The sequence below is a fragment of the Prorops nasuta genome, unplaced genomic scaffold (assembly GCF_024137725.1).
Source record: "Prorops nasuta isolate Cenicafe-Biocafe unplaced genomic scaffold, Cenicafe_Pnas_1.2 PNAS00033, whole genome shotgun sequence".
NCBI lineage: Eukaryota > Metazoa > Arthropoda > Insecta > Hymenoptera > Bethylidae > Prorops > Prorops nasuta.
The window spans coordinates 122,564-146,774 of record NW_027116830.1 but is presented as its reverse complement, the minus strand read 5'-3'; the positions used below and the strand labels follow the sequence as shown (position 1 = coordinate 146,774).

General features: G+C 37.7%; 3 protein-coding genes and 1 long non-coding RNA gene across 6 annotated transcripts in view; 2 read left to right on the top strand and 2 right to left on the bottom strand.

Annotated features, from left to right (window-relative positions):
• Positions 1 to 151: 151 nt before the first annotated feature.
• bai (Transmembrane emp24 domain-containing protein bai) lies at positions 152 to 2,027 on the bottom strand. Its single transcript, XM_066743633.1, has 5 exons — positions 1,725 to 2,027; positions 1,441 to 1,570; positions 1,292 to 1,362; positions 628 to 754; positions 152 to 539 (listed from the first exon to the last, which is right to left on the bottom strand). Exons 1-5 carry the CDS (start codon positions 1,902 to 1,904, stop codon positions 418 to 420), a joined length of 630 nt encoding a protein of 209 aa, XP_066599730.1. The 5' UTR covers positions 1,905 to 2,027; the 3' UTR covers positions 152 to 417.
• Positions 2,028 to 2,743: 716 nt separating this feature from the next.
• Positions 2,744 to 6,371, top strand: Non1 (nucleolar GTP-binding protein 1). Its single transcript, XM_066743479.1, has 10 exons — positions 2,744 to 3,062; positions 3,139 to 3,198; positions 3,265 to 3,373; positions 3,441 to 3,715; positions 3,783 to 4,020; positions 4,105 to 4,602; positions 4,685 to 4,972; positions 5,043 to 5,321; positions 5,397 to 5,537; positions 5,615 to 6,371. The coding sequence occupies exons 3-10, from the start codon at positions 3,326 to 3,328 to the stop codon at positions 5,768 to 5,770; spliced, it is 1,923 nt and encodes a 640-aa protein (XP_066599576.1). The 5' UTR covers positions 2,744 to 3,062; positions 3,139 to 3,198; positions 3,265 to 3,325; the 3' UTR covers positions 5,771 to 6,371.
• A 140-nt stretch (positions 6,372 to 6,511) lies between these two features.
• The window catches only part of mav (maverick), a 30,154-nt gene continuing 12,454 nt past the window's right edge, over positions 6,512 to 24,211 (bottom strand). Inside the window, exons 2-3 of the mRNA XM_066743478.1 lie at positions 15,309 to 15,429; positions 6,512 to 9,626 (exon numbers count right to left, since the gene is read on the bottom strand). Coding sequence (XP_066599575.1) covers positions 8,842 to 9,626; positions 15,309 to 15,429 — 906 coding nt within the window. The 3' untranslated portion in view covers positions 6,512 to 8,841. The remainder of the gene's footprint in view (positions 9,627 to 15,308; positions 15,430 to 24,211) is intronic.
• Positions 9,344 to 23,671, top strand: LOC136783373 (uncharacterized). Of its 3 annotated transcripts, none has more exons than XR_010824258.1 (4): positions 9,344 to 9,462; positions 20,654 to 20,809; positions 20,906 to 23,465; positions 23,553 to 23,671. It is a non-coding gene; the product is annotated as an uncharacterized lncRNA (long non-coding RNA). The 3 variants fall into 3 exon arrangements; XR_010824259.1 differs by lacking the exon at positions 9,344 to 9,462 and adding an exon at positions 12,458 to 12,700; XR_010824257.1 differs by lacking the exon at positions 9,344 to 9,462 and adding an exon at positions 12,458 to 15,384.

Here is a 24,211-nt window from a genome sequence, read left to right as displayed (position 1 = left end):
ACCAGGCCGAGTGTTTTAACATGCACTGCTGTCTTGTAGCAGTATATTTCCTTCGAATACAATAATTATAATACAGATATAAAACAACTGACAATAATTTTACTTGTTCAACATTAATATCAATAAACAATGGAATTAATGGAGATGTGTGTAAAATTGAATTATAAAATTAAATATTATTCTGAATCAAAAATTTATGTACACATGTTTGGGATTGTTTATTTACTTTGTTCTTAGTATGAAATGCAAATGAAAAATGATAGAAATTTACTTTATACATGACTATATGGAACAGGTTATAGTTTTTGACGCATTTAGAAAAATCTGTATTCACTGAATTTCATCTTCAGAAATAATTTACAGAGGTAAACGAGATTTAAATTAATCTCTTATAGTAAATCCTAAATACTAGTAAGCTTATTCTATAAGCTTCTTTAATCTAAAGTAGCGTCTCAGGTAGAAGACTTGCCATGTTGACAGAAGTATAAGTGTGCATATTGAAAATATGCTGAAGTACAGTACTCTTGTGTTTGTTGCCTCTAAAATATATTCATATACAATTTTAAGATAAAAGGTTCATTAATCATCATATTATTTTCACATATATTCCAATAGAAAATAAATTACCGTTTGTGTCTCTCATCTCTTCTTCATTTTTACGCATTCTAGCAAAGTCTTGTACAATCGACTCTGACAGATCTTCTAGTCGTTTTAATTCTACCTCAACTGGCTTTAGCTTTGCAGCTTCTCCAATCTACAAAGTTTTATGTCTTAAAAAAGAAAGTTCTTAGAATCATATTATTTTTCATATACAGGGTGAGACACTCAACGTACCTTACAGCATAGACTAAAAGATAAGAAAATATTATCCTGTTAACTATAAGAGATCTCAATTTTTTACACAGGACTTTCCTGCAGGTCCTGTCCATTAAAATTCAGTAAAGTTTTATACAAAAAAATCAATATTTCTTAAAGTTAAATAGATAAATAAGTTATCATATTCTAGCTGTAGGGTGTTAAAAGTCCTTCACCCCATATATTACATATAATAGAAACAATAAATATAAAATCAAGTAACCGTTAAATATGAATTAAGCTGGTTTTTGTGGATATAGATACATATATTATAAAATTGTGAATTTAACTAACATTTGTTATGAAATTTTATACAAATATTTTATAGTACTAACTGTGCTCTAATTAAAATTAAAAATGAAAAGGAAGAAGCAATCAAAATAAAATAAGAAATAATATAAAGCAATTTTTTACCTAATCAGCTGTTTATACTTACTCCTTCATAACTTTTCCCTTCATTACCACGTTTTATAACGAGATTAACTTCTTGTTTTATTCCTCTCTGATCTACAAAGACACAAAAATGACCATCTACCTTCTCTTCTAATCACTATTTTAGATCATTTTAGTGATCATTATACTCACTGTTAGGAACATGAGAAACAAAACAAATTTGGAAAGTATCATAGGTCTCAGTGGAAAATGAAAATTTCCATTGTTTTCCATGGGGAATATCCTCTTTTTGACTCAAAATATGTTTCTTAGAGTCATGGATCTAAAAACAATTAAATATATACTTATTTATATGGTAAAAGAGAACTTTACCTCATTAACAGATGGGAACATTTTAATGAAAATTTTAATGAAGATAGGTTATACTGATTTAACCTAAAAAAGGAGATAAAAAGTAACAAATAAATAATAATTACTGTGTAATCTACTTTCTGCCCAAGAGCTTCTGATACTTCATAATTTCCTATTACTAAAACATTTGCTTGAACTTCTTCCTTTAGACATTTATATGAATTAGGCTCTAAGTAAAACATTATACAGTTAACATAGGACACTAAAGAAACTACAAATAAAAGTTCAAATTTTAGGTTTCCCATGATAATTTTTATCACAAGTAAACGATATTAAAAATAATTGATATTAATTTTTAACAAATTCCGAAAATCTAAACGAGATACGTCAACATTACGATGAGTTGGCAGCCATTAAAATAGAACCAATGAGAACCAATAGTCGAGTCAAGTCGAGTGGCGGCCGGGGAACGGGGGAATCCGAGGAACTCAAACTCAAAGGTGAGTTTTACCAAAGTCGGCTTAAGTAAAGTCCAAACTTTTTAATGTTGTATAATTCCTGTAACCTGAATTATACCACTTTAAGGGCCCCTTCCAACTTTACGGACAGATGTGCGCGCACAAAACACGCTTAAATTTTATAATAAATGTAACATAAACTGTATGTACATTTCTATGCGCTTCATGCTTAATTTGGAATGCAGATTTTTGAACCTTGCTTAATACCGTAAAATATATTGCTTTTAATATTTCAAGGAGTATAACAACGTTATTTATTTATTTTTGATTTTTGATATGAAATATTAACTATTAAATGTTAAAAATTATATAATTCTTAAACAATTTTCTATCGAATAATAAGTTACTCGAAAAAATAAAATTTGAATTGAAAATAAAAATAAGTTTCGTCTAAATTCACGGTTAACTTTGGGCATATTCCACTTAAGGCCCAAAACGCTCATAATGTAATAGTTCACGTGACACGTATTATACATATATTGTGAGCGTATCGGATCGGCCTTAAGTGGAATACGCCTATACATAAGAGGTGTATGTATGTATGTATGTATGTACATACATATATGATCGGCATGGCATTCCTCAATGTATTTAGGAATCGCGTTTTAAGGCCCCCAACTACCAATAACTTAAGTCACTTAAGACAAAGAAGCACAAGTAAACAAATTTTTTATTAAAAAAACATTAAACTTAATTATTTAACATTTTTTTAATCTCAAATGTATGCTACCTCGTACCTTCCGTCTTTAATTACTAATGGTGAGAAGCTCTAAACGTAGTTCCAAAGTACATCGAGGGACGCCATGCATTTACGCCGGTCATTGCGGTTATTTTTATTTTTTAGTTTACATTGTATATTATTTAACAAACATTAAAACTATTATATTTCTTTCTACGAACGATTCTCTATCAATCGAAGCGTCTGAAATAAATTTAGAAGAAAATGTAAACAAATTGATAAACGACCTTTAAACTACTTCAGTTCAATAATTAAATATCTTCCAAACTCTAATGTTGGTAGGCTAACTTCGCGGAGGTGAATTCTGGAACACGGCACACACACGGGTAACACTAACACCAGGTAACACGGCCTGACTGAAGTTTTCTTCTGTTTCTCGCCACGTGCATTCTCCAAACAATTTTTTAGGTTATGTGCCCGTAATCAGCGTAATTTCTAGTGAAAAGCCAAGGGGTCAACTGCATTCAAGATGGGTTTATACAATTTTAAGAAAATTGCTGTTGTTCCAACAGCTAAGGTCTGTTTAAAAAAAAAAAAGTTTTATTTAAATTTATTCTAATAGTTTTTCATTCTTTTTTGTAAAGGATTTTATTAATATAATTCTATCAAAAACACAAAGGAAAACTCCAACTGTTATACATAAGAACTACAAAATTGCAAGAATTCGAGCATTTTACACACGTAAAGTAAAATTTACTCAACAAAATTTCCATGATAGATTGTCACAGATCATACAAGAGTTTCCAAAATTGGATGATGTTCATCCATTTTATGCGGATTTAATGAATGTCCTGTATGACAAGGATCATTACAAATTAGCTCTTGGACAAATTAATACTGCTCGCCATTTAATAGACAAGTCAGTTTCTTTTAATAAACCTTTTTATCCAGCATTTAATTTGATTGAATAATTTTAAATATTACAGTGTATCAAAGGATTATGTTCGGTTGTTGAAGTATGGCGATTCGCTGTATAGATGTAAACAACTGAAAAAGGCAGCTCTTGGACGTATGGCCACTATAATGAAACGACAGGCTGCAAATTTAACCTATCTTGAACAAGTACGTCAACATTTGGCACGTTTGCCAAGTATCGATCCTTATACACGTACCATAATAATATGTGGATTCCCAAATGTTGGCAAAAGCAGTTTTATCAATAAGGTTAGCAAAACTGAGTGGATTTATAAACAAACCAAATGTGACATACTTTTATAATATAATTTTCAATTAAATAAAATTCTTTAGATTACTCGAGCTGATGTTGAAGTACAGCCATACGCATTTACAACAAAATCTCTGTATGTTGGTCATACAGATTATAAGTATTTGAGATGGCAAGTGATCGACACACCTGGAATATTAGATCACCCTCTTGAAGAACGGAATGTTATTGAAATGCAGGCTGTTACTGCTTTAGCACATTTGCGTGCGGCAGTATTGTATTTCTTTGATGTATCTGAGCAATGTGGACATGGTTTAGATGAACAGATAAAATTATTTGACTCCATAAAGCCATTATTTGCTAATAAACCTTTAATATGTGTAGTAAATAAAGTAGATGTATTGCGATTAGACGAACTTTCTCTTGAAAAGCGAGCAATTCTGAAACCATTGGAAGATGATGAAAATATTCCAGTCATGGAAATGAGTACTGTTACAGATTTTGGGGTAATGGAAGTAAAGATAAAAGCATGCGAGCGTCTTTTAGAATTTCGTGTAGATCAAAAAATAAGAACAAAGAAGGTAAATTGACACAAGTTTGTCAATATTTTATTGATTAATTATAAATTTAGAGTTGGAGGTAATCATTTACTTTCATCATTAGGTCGAAGGTATTTTGAATCGTTTGCACGTTGCTCAGCCTAAACCAAGAGATAACAAAGTTCGTGCTCCTTGCATACCTGACGCTATTTTGAAGAAGAAGCAAATAGTCGCAGAAAAGCTAGAACAGAAACGTAAACTCGAAAGAGAAATTGAGATAGAAATGGGAGATGATTATGTACTTGACTTAAAGAAGAATTACGATATAGAAGGAGATCAGAAATTCGATGTTATTCCTGAAATTTGGGAAGGACATAATGTGGCTGATTATATTGATCCAGATATATTTGAGGTGAACTTGATATTATAGCTTTTTATTTCAAGAATTATGTTTCATGCAATGGCTTCTCCTTTTTTTTTAGAAATTGAATCAATTAGAAAGAGAAGAACAGATGAGAGAAGAAGCTGGACTTTACGATTATAAAGTTCCCGAATTGTCACAAACTATGCGTGAAATTGGACAATTGGCTAAACAAATTCGTGAGAAGAAGGCGATTATGAAAGATGAAGCACGTGTACAAAAAGCATCTACTAAGCCCGTTATGCCACGCACAGCAGCCGTTAAGGCTAGAAGCAGATCAGTTACTAAACTTCGAGAACAAATGGAAGAACTTGGTGTCGATATGCAAGACACTGAAAATGTAGTTACTATAAATGTTTTTTATTTTTCGTTTATACACTTACAATTGCTATAATTAATATATATTTACGAACAGGCTAACTTTACGAAGAAAAGAAGCCGTTCGAGATCGGTTTCTTTATCGGCTAAGAGAATGCGTTTGGAGTCCACATCACAAGTACGCGGTCGCAGTGTTTCAAGACCTCCAAGAGATGAGATGGGTATCAAGGACAATGTGGTAAGTGGGAAAACAGTCGAGACTATCCTCTATTTATTAATCCCGATAATGTACGCACGGATACCTTTTGTTTATAGATGAAATCCAAGTTGAAGAACATTGCCCATAAGGCTTTGAAGAAGAAGGTAGCAAAGAAGGGTCTCAAAGGAGAAGCTGATAGGTTTATCGGTACTAAATTACCGAGACATCTCTTTGCTGGTAAACGAGGAGTGGGTAAAACTGATAGGAGATAAATATTTAATTTATATGTATACTAATTTCATTTGCAATTCTTTAACTTACTTGGTGCTATACCAAGAATACAAGCCTTTTTTTCGTGGTTGGAAGAAGGTTGCTATTTTATTATATCCTGTTTTAACATATTTGTCACATAATTACAATAAGTGAGTAGCACAAAGTCATTTTTACTCAATAATATTTGAATCTAGAAAATAATCAGCATTCTGATTTTGGTATTTTTATCATCTTGTACAGAATGTGAAGACATTTATATATTTGTAGAAATATGATAGAATTCTGATTGCTAAACAGAAAGTTTTATCATAATTTTGATTAAAAATGTCTATACTTTGTGTTTATTACTTTTAATTTCTTTTGGTTAATCGAATTTTCGATGTGACTCTATTAATTTTAAAAGAAATGTACCAGCGAAGTCCTATTAATTTGCGTTTGGAAATATCACTTGGTGCACTCGAGAGATCTTAATGTGACCTAGTATCGTGGACGGTTATTTGTTTGCGAATCACAACGAGGTCCCAGGGTTTACTTATATAGTTGGTGTTGCCGAACGAACCCTTTAAATAAGAATAAATAAATTAATTGTTGGAACAAATATATTTATTGTTTTTCCTAAATTATATGCACCAAGTTTTCAGAGCATACATATTAGTTATTGATTTAGACTTATAAAATCATCAAACTGTAGACGCGCGGACGAAATTTTTTGTACAAACTTCAACATTTTTGAGGTAAAAATTACGCATATATGTACCCTATATAATTATTATAAACGGCACATCTTTTATTGGTCGCACAGGTTCTCTCTCTCTCATTCTAGAGATTAATGGAAATCCGTATATCGACATTAGAGATCGAAAATCTATCTGGCAAATTATGACCGTTTTGGTTGACGAATTGTAATGTTATAAAATGGTTTTAGAAACGCCAGAAGCTCATATAGGGAAGTATGTTCAAAATTTTTTGAAACAACGAAAAAATGAAAAATTTGTTTAAATAATCATATTGATATTTTAAAACCCAAGCATAAATGAAAGTATTTTTCAACATACTGCCCTAGAGAACCTCTTTATGTTTCCAAAGGGTCCAATAATACGAAGATCCATGAAGAAATAACGCGCGCGCTATATTCCAAAGAAATAAAAGCAGTTGGCTCTGTTTTACCGGCCCTTTATTTATCTCACGAAAGTTTTTAATTTCTTTTAGTGAATCATCATTTTATTGGTCTCTTTAGGAACACAATGAGATTAACTAGGGCAGTACATTGGAAAATACTTTTATTTATGCGTGGTTTTTAAAATATCAATGTGATTATTTAAACAATTTTTTTATTTTTTTGTTTTTTCCAAAAGTTTCCAAAATATTTAATTGTACGAGCTTCCGGCGTTTCCAAAAAGATTCAATAAAAATTTAAATTTTTCAAGAAATACGGCCGCAATTTGCCAAATAAACTTTCGCTCTGCAATGTCGATATACGGATTCCCCTTAATGGAAATGCGTATACTACAGTATTACAAGAAAATTTTTTGTGGCATTTTCTAAGCTCATTTCTTGACAGACTTTTAACTCGTCATAATGTTTTGGAAACGTCAGAAGATTATCTATATAGGGATATACGTTGGAGAATTTATGCAAAACCCTAAAAACCAATTATTTAAACAATCTTATTTCTATTTTTTTTTTAAATTTTCCAACCTATTGGGATCTGACTAATTCCAAAGCGCCTCTAGTGGCCATTAATTAAACTATTTCTTTCCTGAAAAGTCAATTGGAGTATTTATAGTTACAACTCACACGTAAAAAATTTATCATAAAAAGAGTTGTATTTGCAAATCGGTATACTTCTTCAGTTGTAAGAAACATTTCATGCACTATTTTGTCAATATTTATTCAAACTCGAGTTGCAAAACACGTGGTATCTTTCAGGATTGCACCCCCTATATTGGTTTTGTCGCCTGGCAGTTCAGATCCCAATAACTTCAAATAATCTTCTGACGTTTTCAAAACACTATGATGAATTGAAAATCCGTCAAGAAATAAAGCTGGATATTGCTGCTAAAATATATTCCGTAATGTCGTATGTATACGGATTCCCCGTTCCCGTTATAGACCAATAATGTCGGTAGAATTTGATAGAATCAGTAATGAAGGGTAGGTATAATATTGAACGGTCATAACATAGGAACTGAAAAAGATCTTTATTAAATGAAAGTTCTACGAAGCAAGATATTCAGCTAGAACACAATTACTTATAAATATAACAATCGCGGGATATTGTTGAATGGCAATCCCGCTGTGCGTAGAGGACAAGTTAGTCTAAATGATTTTAATAAATTAATAAATACATATGAGCTGTAGATATACAATGATCATGGCATTGCATAAAATCATCCATTCCTTTTAAGAGATACAGACGACGTGCCTCCGATAAATCTGCACCATTACGCAGACGAAATGCTTAATTGATCAAAAACATCCATATAATATTGTTTTTGTCTCTTAAAATTAATAATGAAGAATTTTATTATAATCTCGATCTGAAGTGTTTTGATTCAGTCATTTCATAAATTACACGTAACATGTAACGTCTTCTAGCAACTACGTGACCACGACAAACATATTTTATAGTTATATATATTTATATAATAACGTTTGAAAGCTTGATATTCGCTATTGCCACATTCCTTCATACATGATAATTTTGACAAAATATCGAGAGATCTTCGGCACCGTCATCTCTTAATCGGTTAGCATAAGATGCAGGAGTGATAAACATGTTTTAATGGTAGAAAATACAACTATTATAATAAGTAGTGATAAGTAGATATTGTAGTATCACAGTCAGTGCGAGGCCCACGGGGTTAGGGCTTATTAGTTCCAGTGGTGCCTTCGTCATACGAGTGACGAGCCACAAACGCATTGAGTTCTTTAAAATTGAACCAAATAATCCTATTGAACGAGGGAATAATTTTAATAGGATAAAATAAAACTGAAAGAAAGTGATTAAGGAATGGCACCACCGAACTATCGGACGATTCTTTGGTGATTCTTCGAAGAAGATGCCGTTTCAGGAGCAAGCACACTCGAGTACTTTCATATTCTTCCAATTGGAGACCTTGAGTTTTGTGGGGTCATTCTCGTCGAAGTAGAGAATTTCGAGCTCGGCAAGTTTGCTGGGGGCACAGCAAGGTCTTGGGGCCTTTCTTCTGTCTTCCTTCCAAATGAGGCTCTGCAGAAGAGCATGATGGTGGGCAGGATTGTATCTGGGCGGACATCTGCCCTTGCAGTAACCAGCGTCAAAAGTCTTTGGTTGGATGATGAACTCGAAACCCTTGAGATCCTTGAAGATGACGTTCATCTCGTGTCGGCAGCATTTTTTGTTGTCGCCTTTACACTCTGTGCGCCTTCCCTTGTGCAGAGACATCAACTGGTCCGGGGCAGCTCGTCTCTGTCTGGAATTGGCCTCCTGTCTAGTGAACACGTTCATCACAGCCTCGGAGATTCCTCTTGCAATCGGCTCATCGTCGTGCAGTATCTCCAGCTCCAAGCCTGCGTTGTCAAGTCCAACCTCGTGCCACCAACTGACGGCCTCCGTCGAGTCCAGCTCGATCCAACGCGGATTCCTCGCAAGTTCAGGCTGGATTCTTCGTCGGTGCAACAGTTTACGAGAGTCTCCGTTGCTCGACAGGTAAAGCAGGATCTCCAGACTCCTCAATACTTCCGGATGACCGTCCAAATATAACCTCAAAGACGCGTGCTCTACCGAGGCGTCCTCTTCCGGTATTTCGATCGGGAAGTACAAACTGTAAACGTCTCTACTCCTACTGAAGTTTCTCACATCTTCCGGTGGATCTGAAACGTAAAAATACCAGTTATAATCGATCCTTGCTGTAAAATAATACGGAATCCAAGATTCAACTTTTAATGGAAAATTCGATCTAAGCGTGAGTTGTTCGTAAAATTGTGATTTCCACGCTCCTTCCGTCCCCACTGAACTTCCCTCTGAAGTTTCGCGTTCGGCTACACCGATCATTGTGCAAATTTTACATAAAATAAAATTCCGTTATTTCGATCGTCATTGTCGAGTCTTCGGCGGGAAATTTTCCGTACAGTTTGACGTGCAGCAATACAAAGTAGGAATAATTATGACCGAAAGATGACGACAGAGACATTTTTTTGCGATTGGCCCAAGTCTGCGGGAACATTTGACGCGTTGACGATTGTCTCTCGCGTTTACACGCGTCTTGCATGCAAATGCACACAGTCGACGCATTCGTAACGAGAGTGTTTATACAAACTACGCCTTATTTGTGTTTGTCTCATTTATTGTAGTCTATCTAAAATTACGAAATCTGTTATTTTGAGGTAAAAAAAAAGGAATTGAGTAGATTGCGCGAGGAGAATGATAGGTTTTGAAAAATTGGTGTTTTCACCAAATACAGGGTGTTATGTTAATCGTACATTTTCTTAATACGTTCGCTGCCACCGCCTCGCCTGCGGGTTGTACATTTAATTTTTTTTTTTAGGAAATATGGAAGTTTTATATATGTAGAAGTGACTCGCGATACACATATGTGGATGTGTTTATAGAGACAACTTTGACAAGTAACTTACAAATTATTTTTTCACATTGTCTCTCACCAAACGCGCTGACGCAAGATGGGCTGCGAAAGTGTTAAAGGGTTGGGATGTACTTTTGCACCTCTAAGGCTACCTTTTCTCAAGTACTTTATTACATTGAAATGGATGATTTTCTACATCAATAGATAAATATTTTCGAATGATTTTACTATTATAAAACATCTTGTTCTAGGTTGCCCTTACATTCTCCTTGAATGACCAAATCACTTATTCCAAGAGAGAAAAAAAACTGTTGAACCGATTAAGGACAGTGTGGTGTTAGTCTTAAAAAGTTGGGTTTCAAATATATCAATTAATAATTTTGAATGAACTGATTAGTGTAGATGCTGGAACAGGAGGTGATAAGATTAGGGGAAATATGGATGTAGATAAAGAAGGATAAGGAAGATAAGAAAAGGAAGCAAGAAAAAGTCAAGATACTAGGTAAAATGGTGGGGAGAGAGGAGAGAGAGAAAGAGAGAGAGAGAGAGTAAGGTTTGCGAGACAAGCTGGCAAGGCAAGGGTGCACCTTGTCGAGTGAAATGAAGATATAACAGGTGTCCCGACGATAAGCGTTTGGCCGGTTGTGCCTCTTATTTATGGGACGGCTCTCGAAAAGGGACGCGTCCCCGGGAGAAAATAAGCGGCGAGCCTCAAAGCGAATAACCTACGATACAATCCAGCCTTGCGAACATATTTTTCTGCTCGGTGAATTCCTCAAATAATTCAACCGTACCGTTACGCTCCTGCGGATTTTCTTCCAGAATTCCACTAAAAACTAAAAAAAGGAAACAAAACAAAAATTGTAATTTGCGAGCTTTTTGACGATCAATGAATCACTGGATCGATAGGAATTTGTAGAGTTAAATTTGGTCGCGCCCACCAGCAGGTTTCTTCGGCCACGGAAAGTATCCCCCCCCCCCCCTCTCTGTTTAGTAGCGATGAACGATTTAACGATGCGATTCGGTGATATGTATATATTTTCGTAGGTTTACATTCTTGAGATAATCAAGGATGCCAATGGCGCTGCGTTCGGCGAACCGCCCCCGTAACATCAGCAATAAACCCACTGGCAATGTCAAGAAAATAGGATAAATACGCCAACGTAAGGAATTCCTATCTACTTCCCATTCCCAATTTCGTCACTGATGTCTCGTAGAAGAGTCACCGATTCCAGAGTTAAAAGAGTGTCGTGGGTGTTATGAGGAATTTTTGGCGTGAGGCAGGTCAGTGACACTGCAGGAGTATAACGAAAGAGTCGATAGAATGGAGTTTTCAGTCTGAAAATATCCGGAAGATGGTGCTCGTGTAGGTATATAGACGAGTCAGGGTGGACAGTTATTGGTTCGATTTGAGAAGTTGGCTGCGTGATCTCGGGGGAATCGATTGCGCGCGAACACCGGTCGTGACCTTCAAAGGGGAAGAATCGAGCGCCATTGAAGACGGAGCGGTTGTTGAGGTTTGACGAGGCATCGCAAAATAACTGGGGGTGATAAATTCCGCTGGAATTTGCGGCATTCCTCGCGGTGGGTGTAAATCGCGCGATATCCTAAATAGCCGGCGTGCCGCGCCAATTATAACTTTATCACTCGGCTTACCGCCGGAAATAGAGCAACGATGCTTCCCCAAAGGTGAGCTGCCTGCCAGATCACACCCGTCGCGTGCTAATCAAATCTCTTTGTTTATTCACCTCCCCCCCCCCCTCCACCCCTCCCAACGTCCTACCCTTCATATTTTTTTCTTTATTACCGCCCAAAAGGTTAAACAGCGAGAGACTATTTTTTTTGCCGTTCGAACTGGCCACTTTCCCTTTGTCGGCAAAATCCCATAATTGCCGAGCGCGTTAACGATCGTTAAACGGCCGCTTAACGAGCGACAAAAGTTTGTCGTTCGAATTTGGCCCGTCCGCCGGTACAACGGTTTTTATGAGCTTGAAGAAAGTTTTACGAAATTGCCCCCCCCCCCCCCGCATCTCCTACTCTTCCCTCTCTTTCGCGTATACGCTAGTACGCGAGGAAAGACGGAGAGGTTAGTTCGGTCCTATCGGTATTTATCGCGTCGTATAATTGTGTGGAACAGTTTTCTCGAAACGCGCAGTGAGAAACTGATTAAAGAATTATATTTAACCACCGTGATAATAATTCCACTCCAAAGAAAGAGAGAGAGAGGCTCATCTGAATATTGGCATTTATATACGTTGACACGGATCCGTTGCATCTAATTAGGACGCGACGAATAAAGTTGACTAAATATAGAGAAAATGGCGGTTGGGGAACTCTTGAGGATCCGCTTGAAGAGAGCTACAAGTGGGTAAAAGTATAAGAGAGGCCTCGACGGAATCTTTCCGCGTATGTAACACGTTAAACGGTTTTAGCGTCCAAGCGAGCGTAGAAAAAGGTTCCCACGTGTCGGTGTACGCGCGGGATTCGACAGCCATAAGTCGGAAGAAATCAGAAGAGTCAACAGAGATCGCGAAATTTGACGAGTCGGAAATTTGTGGAACATCAAACGCTGTCACTCTTATGTTGTTACAGATCTCGCACGGAAATTCTTGTCGTCGATGGTTTTGTATATGAAGAGTGAGAAGGGCTCGGGAGTTTATTATTAAGTGCTTCGGAAAACTCGTCGCCCAACATTCCATTGCGGTTGGAATCTCTGTTTCGTAATAAGAGCGAAAGCAGCATCGATAGAGGCACGAGAAAAACACGAGGAAAAAAGTGCAGAGTTTTGCCAACCCGTTTTCCTCGAATCGCTAGAGGGAGCCATTGTTGACATTTTGAAAGATTTCCCCCAGGCGAGCCCTCTATCTCGCTATCCTCTAAACACTGTTCGATTCTCTCGATGTCGATGCTTCTATAATCGCGCGCATTGCGCAACGTTCACGGGAGTTTTTTCTTGACAAAATTAGCCAGAGATTCATGGTCGAAATGTGTAAAAACAAATTTGAACGACTATCAACGGGTCCTCGTGAATGGATGTGTGGCGAGTGTTTCTTTTTGACGAAACGTCACGTTTCTCGCATGATGCGGACCCTTAATGTCCCGTCATGTTTATTTACATCGAAGAGAAGTAGCGGGGCAGCAGTTGTCCGATTCCAGAAATCGTTGAAAACGTCTGCTGCTGTTTAATCGATCGAGCACGACTAGCACGCCTGGCGTCAAATTTCCAGATAAGAGGATTCCACAGTGTTTTGTTTTTTTCTCTGAACAAGAGTGAGGGAGAGAGAGAGAGAGAGAGAGAGAGAGAGAGAGAGACTATTCATCCAAATTTTAAAGCAGCGATATCGAGGCAAGCTTGTGCAACAGGCTATATTTTGCCAATTTACCATACAAATAATGACTATTTATAGAAAAGATGGGCGAATGCTTGAAACGAGTCTTGGGCTGATGCGAGACGTAGCGATAGCATGAATTAAGCATGAAGTTGCATACTTTGTGTAAGACGGACTGGAAACATTATGATGCACGTCGCGTTCCAAGAAATAAGAGACGCACCGAGTGAAAGTCGAATGTAAATAAGTAGCCGGCGATTAATTAACGACAAAATATCGATATCAATGTATACGTCGGCGACACCGTCGATGGATTATTAATCGCGACGAAACTGCTGCAGCCCATAATCATATGCTCGAACACATTTCAGCGTATTTTTGCACGTTGCTTTATTTCCCAATCCGCCTTGCAAACTGGCCGAGCAGGATTATCGTTCGCGACTCGAGAAAGAAAGGAAGAGAGGAAGTGAAGGAGGAAGCATATACATATAGAGATTGTAGAAAAAAGGAAGAAAGAAAATATATTTGACGCGAGAGCCGAATGGGATCTCCATTACGCGCGGAATGCGCTGAGAAAATAGAAAATATTTGACTGGCCCTTGGGCGTTTCGTTGCGTTACTCGGCGTTGCTTAGCGCTGCTTTGCGGCCACTTACAACCAGCCGAGACGAAATTTCCATTTCGCACTTTCGTCCCGGTTCGTGTTTTACATCAGTCGACCAGAAAGTAGATACGTGCCAATAATAGTCGCTGTTTATTTTCCGCGAATCGTTAGAAAAATACACCTCTCGCAGTCTCGCTTGCCCGTTCCGGCTAGTTTTTCCATACGAATCCAACGCGACTCGCACAGTTCCCGCCTATTACAATATCGTTAACACCATTCGATGAATCATCAATCTTAGTCTCTGTGTGTACAAGTTGCAGCGTTTAAAAACAATCTTATTACCGCGTGGTTGTTCTCTTTGATCGACCACGTCGAATCGTCCGAAATTCATTGCGGTGCTTGACACATTTTTCAATGCGAATTGCAGCAGTGTCGCGCCTATGTGTGTGTGTGTGTGTGTGTGTGATTGAAAAAAAATGAAGCAAGGGAGTATCGGCGCGGAGCTTTGGAAGCTTTCAGGACGTATTGACAGTTGGAGACACCACCTGACACACTTCAGTTGTGCACGTACCGAACATTTTTTCCCCAACAAAACTTTACGTGCGTGTCGGCTTCGTTTACACGCGTCTCCTTCTTTATTACCCTCGGCTCTATGCATGCATCGACCACCCAAACAATTCCCCACGAGAATCAGCATCCTCTAGCGTTCCCAGCTTACACGAAGATTTTCACGAGAATGATTTTTGCCCGCTGCTTCACGATTCTCAATTATTTCGAGAATTCGTCTAACAATTTAGTTCGTTTCGTTATAAAAGAAGTTAGAAACGGGATCCTTATCTCGCAGTATGGACATAAGATTTAATTGTTAGGACGAGATATTCGTAAAAATTGTCTAGGAGTTACACACAACTGTAAAGGGTTTTTTCGTGTAATCGACGAGCCGGACAAGAAAGATTAGGATCTATGGAGGCATATGGAATTCGACTAAAAGGAACATAATCTAACGTAATATAGAGAATCATGAGGTATTTCTTAATTACCCGTGGCACGAAAGATGTGAAGTTTCCTCTGCTTGGTGGATTCCTGGGCGTGATGTGACAACTCCAGCCTTCTCAGGTACTCTTTGTGCGCTCTCTCGTACTCGGCCTGACTCACGTTTGCCTGTAATCAACATAAATAATTATATATATATATATATATGGGGTATTCTCTGTTAAAAAGGCCACCCTCTCTGCCTACTTCAATTTTTCAGATAAAATTATTTTCAGCATATTCAAATTTTCATTGTAATGTATATTTTTGATCGCTGTATTGCATTTTTGACATTTCAAAATATTTGATCCAGAATCAAAGCTGAAATAGAAGCTAGAATATGTAATTTTTAATTTAATGTTAGACAATAAATTTTTTATCTAGTTTACGATATGACTGTATAGAGACTTTTTTATGTATTTTTACCTGCCAAATCTAAGTCCATTGCAAAACGTGAGCTACTACGGCTTAAATATCGTAATTGTGATAAAATTATGACATTAAAGCTGTAAAAATATCATTTTTTATAGTTTTTCTTACGATATAGTAGTGCTGTAATTTTTTTCGTCTATTTTATTTACATTGCATGAATTTGCAAAGTTTTCTCTTTAAAATAAGTCCTTGCGCATGCCATTATGATTTTTAATTCCTATGGCATAGCTATTAGGTATAGTTATAGAGAGTGTTTAAGCAGTCTCGAAATAATCGACTATCTGAAAGCCAAGTATTTTTACAAAAAATTGCTCGAGACATATTTTTATTATTTTGAAATAAAGCCTATTTGATGGTAATATTTATTAACTCTCGACATACTGTTTAAGAACTTTCGAAGATGACCTTGATTATTTTTTTAAATAGAATGCCTTAAAAAATTTAGCGTATTCTCGTATCTTATCTCCAGAGATTTCCAAAAAACTATATTGTTCTACAATTTTTCTCAGGCTATAACGAGATATCTAGGTTTCAAATCACACCTGGCTGTTTCATGGTCAATATTTTTTACGTTTAATAAGCAAGTACTTAATCTGATATCTTTACAATTAATGTTATTATCTGAAAGCTGGATTTATTTTATTGGATTCTCTATCGATTGTAGATCAACTTACATACATTTTCCCATGTTTAGCATCACCTAAAAAAAGCGGTGTTGACGTGCTACAAATCGCTCCCTCTGCAGCATTTGATAAGTGTGAGTCTCCTCACCCCTCACGTTGTTTGTATAATATACGTACACAGGGTTTATCTCTAACGGTGGCATTTAGGAGATTTCGTGTAATTTGACTATAGCACTATTGACTGTAATGAATTTACCATATTTCGTTTAATCTGGTATTAAAAATAGTGTGAACAAGATGATTTTTGAAAAAATAATAATTAGACAGCCAGTAATAGTTAGTAAAATAAAAAAGCAATTGAAAGTCGAAATAATAAGAATTTATTAAATATGGTAATATATACTAAATGCATAGGTGCCATAGTTATATAATATGGTTCTATATGTGCCGCCGTTATAGAGATAAACCCTGTGTACGCATACACAAAACATGCGAGGGCTAAAGAGACGTACGCTAATCAGATACTGCAGAGGGGGCGAACACGTCAACATCGTTCTTTTTGGGTAATGCTAAACATGGGAAAATGTATGTAAGTTGATCTACAATCGATAGAGAATCCAATAAAATAAATCCAGCTTTCAGATAATAACATTAATCGTAAAGATATCAGATTAAATAGTTACTTATTAAACGTAAAAAATATTGACCATGAAACAGCCAGGTGTGATTTGAAACCTAGATATCTCGTTATTGCCTGAGAAAAATTGTAGAACAATATAGTTTTTTGGAAATCTCTGGAGATAAGATACGAGAATACGCTAAATTTTTTAAGGCATTCTATTTAAAAAAATAATCAAGGTCATCTTCGCATGTTCTTAAACAGTATGTCGAGAGTTAATAAATATTACCATCAAATAGGCTTTATTTCAAAATAATAAAAATATGTCTCGAGCAATTTTTTGTAAAAATACTTGGTTTTCTGGATAGCCGATTATTTCGAAACTGTTTAAACGTGTTCTATAACCATATAATAGCTATTATGATGGGAATTAAAAATCATAACGGCATACGCAAGGACTTATTTTAAAGAGAAAACTTTGAAAATTCATGCAACGCAAATAAAAATAGACCGAAAAAGATTGCAGCACTGCTGCATCGTAAGAAAAACTATAAAAAAAATGATATTTTTACAGCTTTAATGACATTTTTATTAGAATTACGATGTGCTAGCTCACGTTTTGCAATGGATTTAGATTCGGCAGGTAAAAATATATGAAAACGTCTATCCAGAGCCATTTCGTAGACTGGATAAAAAATTGATAGCATAACATTAAATAAAGAACTACGTATTTTTTTACGTCAGCCTTGATTATGGTTGGGACATTTTGAAGGTTCAAAAACGCCATACGACAATGAAAATTTTAAGATACCGAAACCTATTTTACCTAAAAAGCTGAAATTGCCAGAGGGGATGGCCTTTTTGACAGCAAATGCTCATATGCGTATATCTTGCCCAGTCTCTCGATCAGAATCGCAAGGGCCCCAGTCCAGAAATCCACTGGTGGTACGCCCCTGCCATTCTTACGCTCTAACAATTTTCGCAAATTTATGCTCGTACCCTTTTGCGGATCGACGCGATTTTCGTGGTTTTTTACGGTTGATTTCTGGTAAGCCGATATGGCGAGAGTTAATTTTAGTAGGAGTGTTGAGAATAAAGTTTGAGATTCGTATAGAGCTGGAAGAGAATTAGGCAGGCAGGGGCCGTAGGGTGCGCGCAGATGCCCCGGTGGAGTAGGCGTTATCGCGATGCGTTCGGAGATCAGATTTATGATGAGTAATCGAGGCTGAAGTGGAAAAAAGAGACTGATAAGAGTGGACAGATGGACCAAGAGGTCGGGCGTGCTTCGAGGCCTTTGAGCCGCGTGGGTCATTGAGTTGGAGGAAGGGGGAAAGCGCGCTGGATTGAACTTTAGGCCAGTTTGGGCCCCCCTAATTGATTCTTCGATCGCTACGTCCGCGCCAGGGTCGCCCCGATAATTCTACCACGCCGTGAAATTATCTCATTTTGCACGTTCGTCCCAATCCCTATCTACAGCTTTATCCCTTTCGTTGCAAGAGTTAATAAAGCGGCGGAAAATCGCGGATATTATTCGCTCTTACGAAAATATCAGCTTGTAAAATATTATTTATAGAAGCATACACCGCGATCCCCGCCATCAAATTCTGATTAGCTATCTCGTTAGACCACTCGTAATTGGTTCCTTACGCAAGTACTTGTTTTCCTCATTTTTGCAGCTTATTATCCTTTTCTTTTGCTTCCGCCCGCGCGCCCGAGCCGCGAGATTTCGGTTCTTCTAGCTCCTCCTTGAGGAACAACTGCGTGCGTGTTTGCACGATCGATATATGTATATAGATTGTCCGCGCTACGCCATCTAAAATTAAGGAGCTCGTCAACGCGAGTGATCGGCGGATGAGGAGACTCGCGTGTGGTTCTCGCCTCGTTACGTGCGTCCGTTCACCAGCAATGACGTTCGTTAGACGCGAAACGGCCAGGCTCGAAAATACAAATAAGGAATAATGAAGAAGGGAAATAGTTTTAGCAAACGCCGGCGACGCGGACCTTCTAAAAATAAAACACCCACCTGAACGTTGCCGCTATTATTAGCCTTATGATTAGTGCAGAGAGATTTTCAGTATTTTCGTTCCATCTCGGTGAATCGAGAGGATTATCGAGTCAGCTCCAAAAATTGTGTCTGCCGTCAACCGTTGTTGACGAATTCCCCGGATTCCCTGGAAGTCCTTCAGCTTCGATTCACCGCATCTACGATGCTTCCGTTCCTAGAACGGTGTATTTATACCTCGATCTGCGGATAGCGCGGATGCGAAAAAACCTGTTGTTAACGGGCATCGACTCTTCGCGTTGCTTGGACCGGGACTTTTGGTTCTTCCTCGAGAGAGAGAGAGAGAGAGAGAGAGAGAGAGAGAGATACCACGAGAAAAAAAGCACATACGAAATGATGACGAAACGCGTTAAAGACGAAGGAAAAGTAACAGCGTCAAAAATGTTCAATGGATTGCGCAGTGTGTTGACGTTGGTAATTAATTAGCGTGGAGAGCAACTAGCGTCATCGTGTTTCCGCAATTGCGTTATGTGTTGAAAAGTAACAATAGGAGCTTCGATAAGCTCGTTGGGAGACGTTTCGCGTATTTTTAACGATAGATCGAGACGATTCAGAATTTAGTTTTTCCACGCAACATTTCAAATATTTTTCTATTCGGAAATCTACAGGTTTAATTAATTCCGAAGATCTTTCGTGGATAATCTGAAATTCTTGTTTTCGATCATTTCAATTTTTTAGTGTTTATTTTTTGTTTTTTGATTTTTTTTTTTTTTTTTTATTAACCCTTTTATAGTGCCAGCGGCGATAATCGCTGCACGTGTATAACTCCTTATCCTGAAAATTGTGAAAAAGCTTTATCCCTAATAAAATTTATAAAACGTTGTATAAATATTCTCATAAATATTAGAATATTTACAGCACTTTATAAATTTATTTAGAGATTAAGCTTTTTCACGAAGCGAAGGTTAAGGCGCTGCACGTGCAGCGATATATCGTCGTTGGTATATACTAAAAGAGTTAATGTATAATATTATTTTTTACCAAGGTTCAAAACACTTGTCTAAAATTTTGACTTTGCTGCTTATTCTCAATTAGAATATTTTTTTTATTTGCCACGAGTTTCCTACATTCATTATAGATGAATTACGTTAATATTTCTGCTCTTTCTTAGGAGATACGTATATATATATATATATATATATTTACTTGACGTCTTTTTAGCAGGTAAACTCGTCAGGGGAGACGTACCGTTTATTTTCAGGTTAGATCGAGACAAACGATTGGAGATACGTATCGTGCTTGCGCATACACCGAGAATGTTTGGGTTTCGAGGACTTTATCCCCCACTTTGTCCGTCCATCATCGCGCATTTTTTAAAAATTTATTTTTAATCAGAAATAGCACGAGTGACGAGTCGCGTAAAACAGGTGACTCACACGATGCAGTCGTGGAATTGCCTCCGCGAACCTCTTAAAATCACTCGAGGCATCTCTCCTCTTTGACCCCTGCAGTTGGCTCATCCCATTGACTTCCGGTCGGTGGAGGAGCGCTGCGAAGCATGTCTGCCCTCGAAAGCATACTTTTATTCTCCAAAAGCCCTCGTCCCTTATATTTTCGCTTTCAGATCGACGGCAAATTTCCTCCAACTATATCTACAAATTGTTTAAATTTTTGCAGATAAAAAACTCCTCTCCATCAAACACACCCAAGAAGAGAATTTCCATCGACCTTCTCCCCGTCTATTTTTCTCGAGTTTATTGTTTGGAAAATCGTTTGCAAAGTACGACGGAGCTGCTTGGAACGAAAGCGACTAATCTAATATGCTGTTAACAGGTTTGCAAAGTATTGCGTAAATCCAATTGATTTCCATGCGTTCCAGTCGCGTGCTAGATAATTTAATCGATGAATCTATGAAATTATTTTTTCCAGGCAAAACACTCGTTTCACCGATCGTTCGTGTCGAGGATGCGAAGAGTTTCTCGCGTCGGACTTGAACGAGCAGACTGGCCAAGTTTTCGGAGGAAGAATCGGCATCGGAGATAAGAGAATTTCTCGTCTCACCACCAGCCGGACGGACGGACGGACGGACGGACGACGGCGCGGTCGTTGCGAAAGCGAACCGCGGGGTGCCGGATTGCGGAACAAACCGCGATTCGCCACGCGTACAAACGGATTTCGTTCATTGTCTCGTCGAGAGATCCGCCTCCCAGCAAGCTGACTCGCCTGAAACGCGAGGATAACGTTTTTCTATACGAGCGATCATCGGGAGGAGATTCAGGCGCGAGTCACACCTCGGCATGTCGTCCGCAGCCAATCATCGTTATCCAATCGAAAGGAAAAAAGAAGAGAGCAGCGAAATTGTAACGCATGCTAGATGCACACCTCGAATAATTCCTTCAGCTGCATTTAATGCTCCAGTGTGCAAAATTCGACCACAGTGCAGACTGGGAAGTTTGCAAATGCTGAAACTTTCGCATTCCACCACCATCATTTTATATATATTGTTTTCTATTTAAAAACATGGTCCCCTGCTTTCTCGCACCTGGCTGTCCTTGAGGGAAACCTTGCGCAATAATGTTCATGGGTGGGTTTTCGCCTGCTCTGCGGCATCCTTGGAAGAAACCTTTGCGATACGTGTCAGAAACGTATCAAATCAAACGTTGCGCTGTTCCTTTCAATATTCTCCATTTTCCATCCCGATTACCACCAGTCCTCCGAGTGTAGGTCTCGATTTCTTAATAAGAAAATTCTTTCTTCCTATTTTTCATCCTTTTTTCAATTAAACTTTATTATACGCAGTGGCGTCTAGCTCAAGGCCAAATTATAGTCTTCATCTTCTTGCGGAGTTTTATTTGCTACGTCTTCTTTTTCATATACAACAGTCACTTTATTGGCTGGAGGTTTTTTTAGAAAGTAGAAAACGGTAGGGTCCCTCAAGTTCAATCCAGTTTAATAACTTCTGGTTTCAAATTAATGGACATGGCTGTGAAATGCTCTGCGCAGGCAAATGTATGACTTTATTTAGGGGGATTCGTGCCGTCAGTTATATTTTTTCTACATAAAATGTGAATATTCTCTTCGTTCATAGACGAATGAAAACGTTGAAATTATTTAGTTGAAATAAAAATGGTTCGTGAATTTATTACATTTTTTCCATGCTTCTTAATGGTAACCACTCCTTGGTTACCAAAATGGCGGCTATCTCAGGATAGCATTAGACTTTTCTTCTTTTCACGGTTATCAGATGGAAAAGATAAGGGAGAGGATGAAAGAGAGAGAGAGAGAGAGAGAGAGAGAGAGAGAGAGAGAGAGATACCATTCTCGTGTTTGGATCGCGTTTGTGAGAACCGTTCAAGATGCGTACGAGACTTTCTCTCGAATTTTGGCCAATAGGAAGGCTCGTTAACGTTAAATTGACGCCTCTGATTATAACCTGTCACCACAATCACGCTTTTAACTTTTGAGTAATCAGAAAGGCGAGCGGCGCAGGAAATTGGCTCCCGGCAACATCTTACCTCAACGGAAACGATATTATTTACCCGTGTCCCTCATTCTTGTTTTCAAGAAATTTTGAACGATTTGCGACACAGTTATATCCAACTGAAGATAGATTAATAGTCAATCAAAGGTCTGAAAACAGAACACTATTGCCCAATTACCAGAGATAAGATCGAAGTGTCGCGCGAAATTATCACCGTCAAACCCCATAAATTTGATTTTTCATAAACATGCTGGGCTTTTATCTGTCATAATTTATTCGTTGTTGCCGGGAGACCTATGCCACTAAATTTCCGTCGTTCTACGTTGCTCTCTCGAGCACATCCAGTAGTAACTCTTCGTCAAGGAACTGTAACGTTTCACAATCGTTTCGGACACACCAATATTTCCACAATGATTCTCCTCATAATTTTTCCTTACATTTAATCTCGTTCGACCGGCTGCGAGGACGCGAGAGAAAATTCTTCGAAACTATGCACACAAGGATTTTAACGATCGTAGACGCAAATATTGGTGCATGAGATTTGGTTAAATTTTTTCGGTGAGTCGAGAGAAATGGAATTTCTCGAGTGGCGCCTGGGAGACTGTGAGAATCCCGGCAAGTGCCGCCATGGTTACCAAACATGCGCTCGTATATCGTGAAACGATGGAATTTGGTAAATAATAAGAGGGAGAAAGAGGAGGCGGAGTTAAGTTTAAAACGTTGGACAAGAGAGTAGCGTTTGGGAAATCATTATCTAATTTGCGGCAAGATTTTCTGCACGAATCATCCTGCAGCTACATGCGGCGGCAACGTGTTGTATCGATTATATTAAAACCGTTTGCAAAGGAAAATAATCCAAATTTCCATCAACGGATCTTACGTTGCATCGTTTGGATATTTCTGGAATTTTCGGATATTTTAAGGCTTGAAATTAGAAATATAGAGAGGGAAGCTATGAATAAAAACCGGTGGAACGTATTAGGCACGTAAATGTAGCTTGAATAATGGGTGAGTAAGCTAGATGACGCAATTTTTTAAAGTCTGAATGCAGACAAAGAGTTGGAGTATAACATTGCGACGCTTTCCTGTTTCCAGGTGCCTTCGGAATTTCGTCGTGCCATTCGAGCGCCGAAAATGACTTTGCATATCGACACCGATGAAATCTGGTATTCGCTCGATTCTCTAAGCGAGAGAGAAATACGTGCAGTAAAAAGTGATGGAAATATATGGCATGTATAAGAGTAATAAATTGAAATTTATAAAACATTCCAATGTGTGTGTGTGTGTGTGCATTTTTCTAGTGGTAAATAAATACGATATAAACAATGACTGGAACCCAAGGTGTTTGACCTCTAAGGAAAATCGAAACTGTTTTCACGATAAAAGCCACTCGTGCGTTACATATAGGCAATTACTCCCCCCTCCCTCTAATTAAAAAAGAATCGTATGTGTTTTTTGCACGCCTTGGAGGTCAGCATTATCTGCGGTTCGGTAGTTCACAAAGTCAGATTAGAAATATTTTGTAAAGCGCGTATATATATGTGCGCATTGTGTACGTGCCATGTGGTCGCTGCAATTTTTTCACGCAAAACACCAAAAACGCGTTAAAGTGTTTCTCCACGACTCTGGCAATTAATTTGTTTTTACAATAAACATTAAAGAGAAGGTATATAGCCAATTCTCGCAATTAATATTTGGTCCGTGCGTGAAAATCCAAGGAAGCATCATTGGCACGGGCCAATTTCGTCGATCGT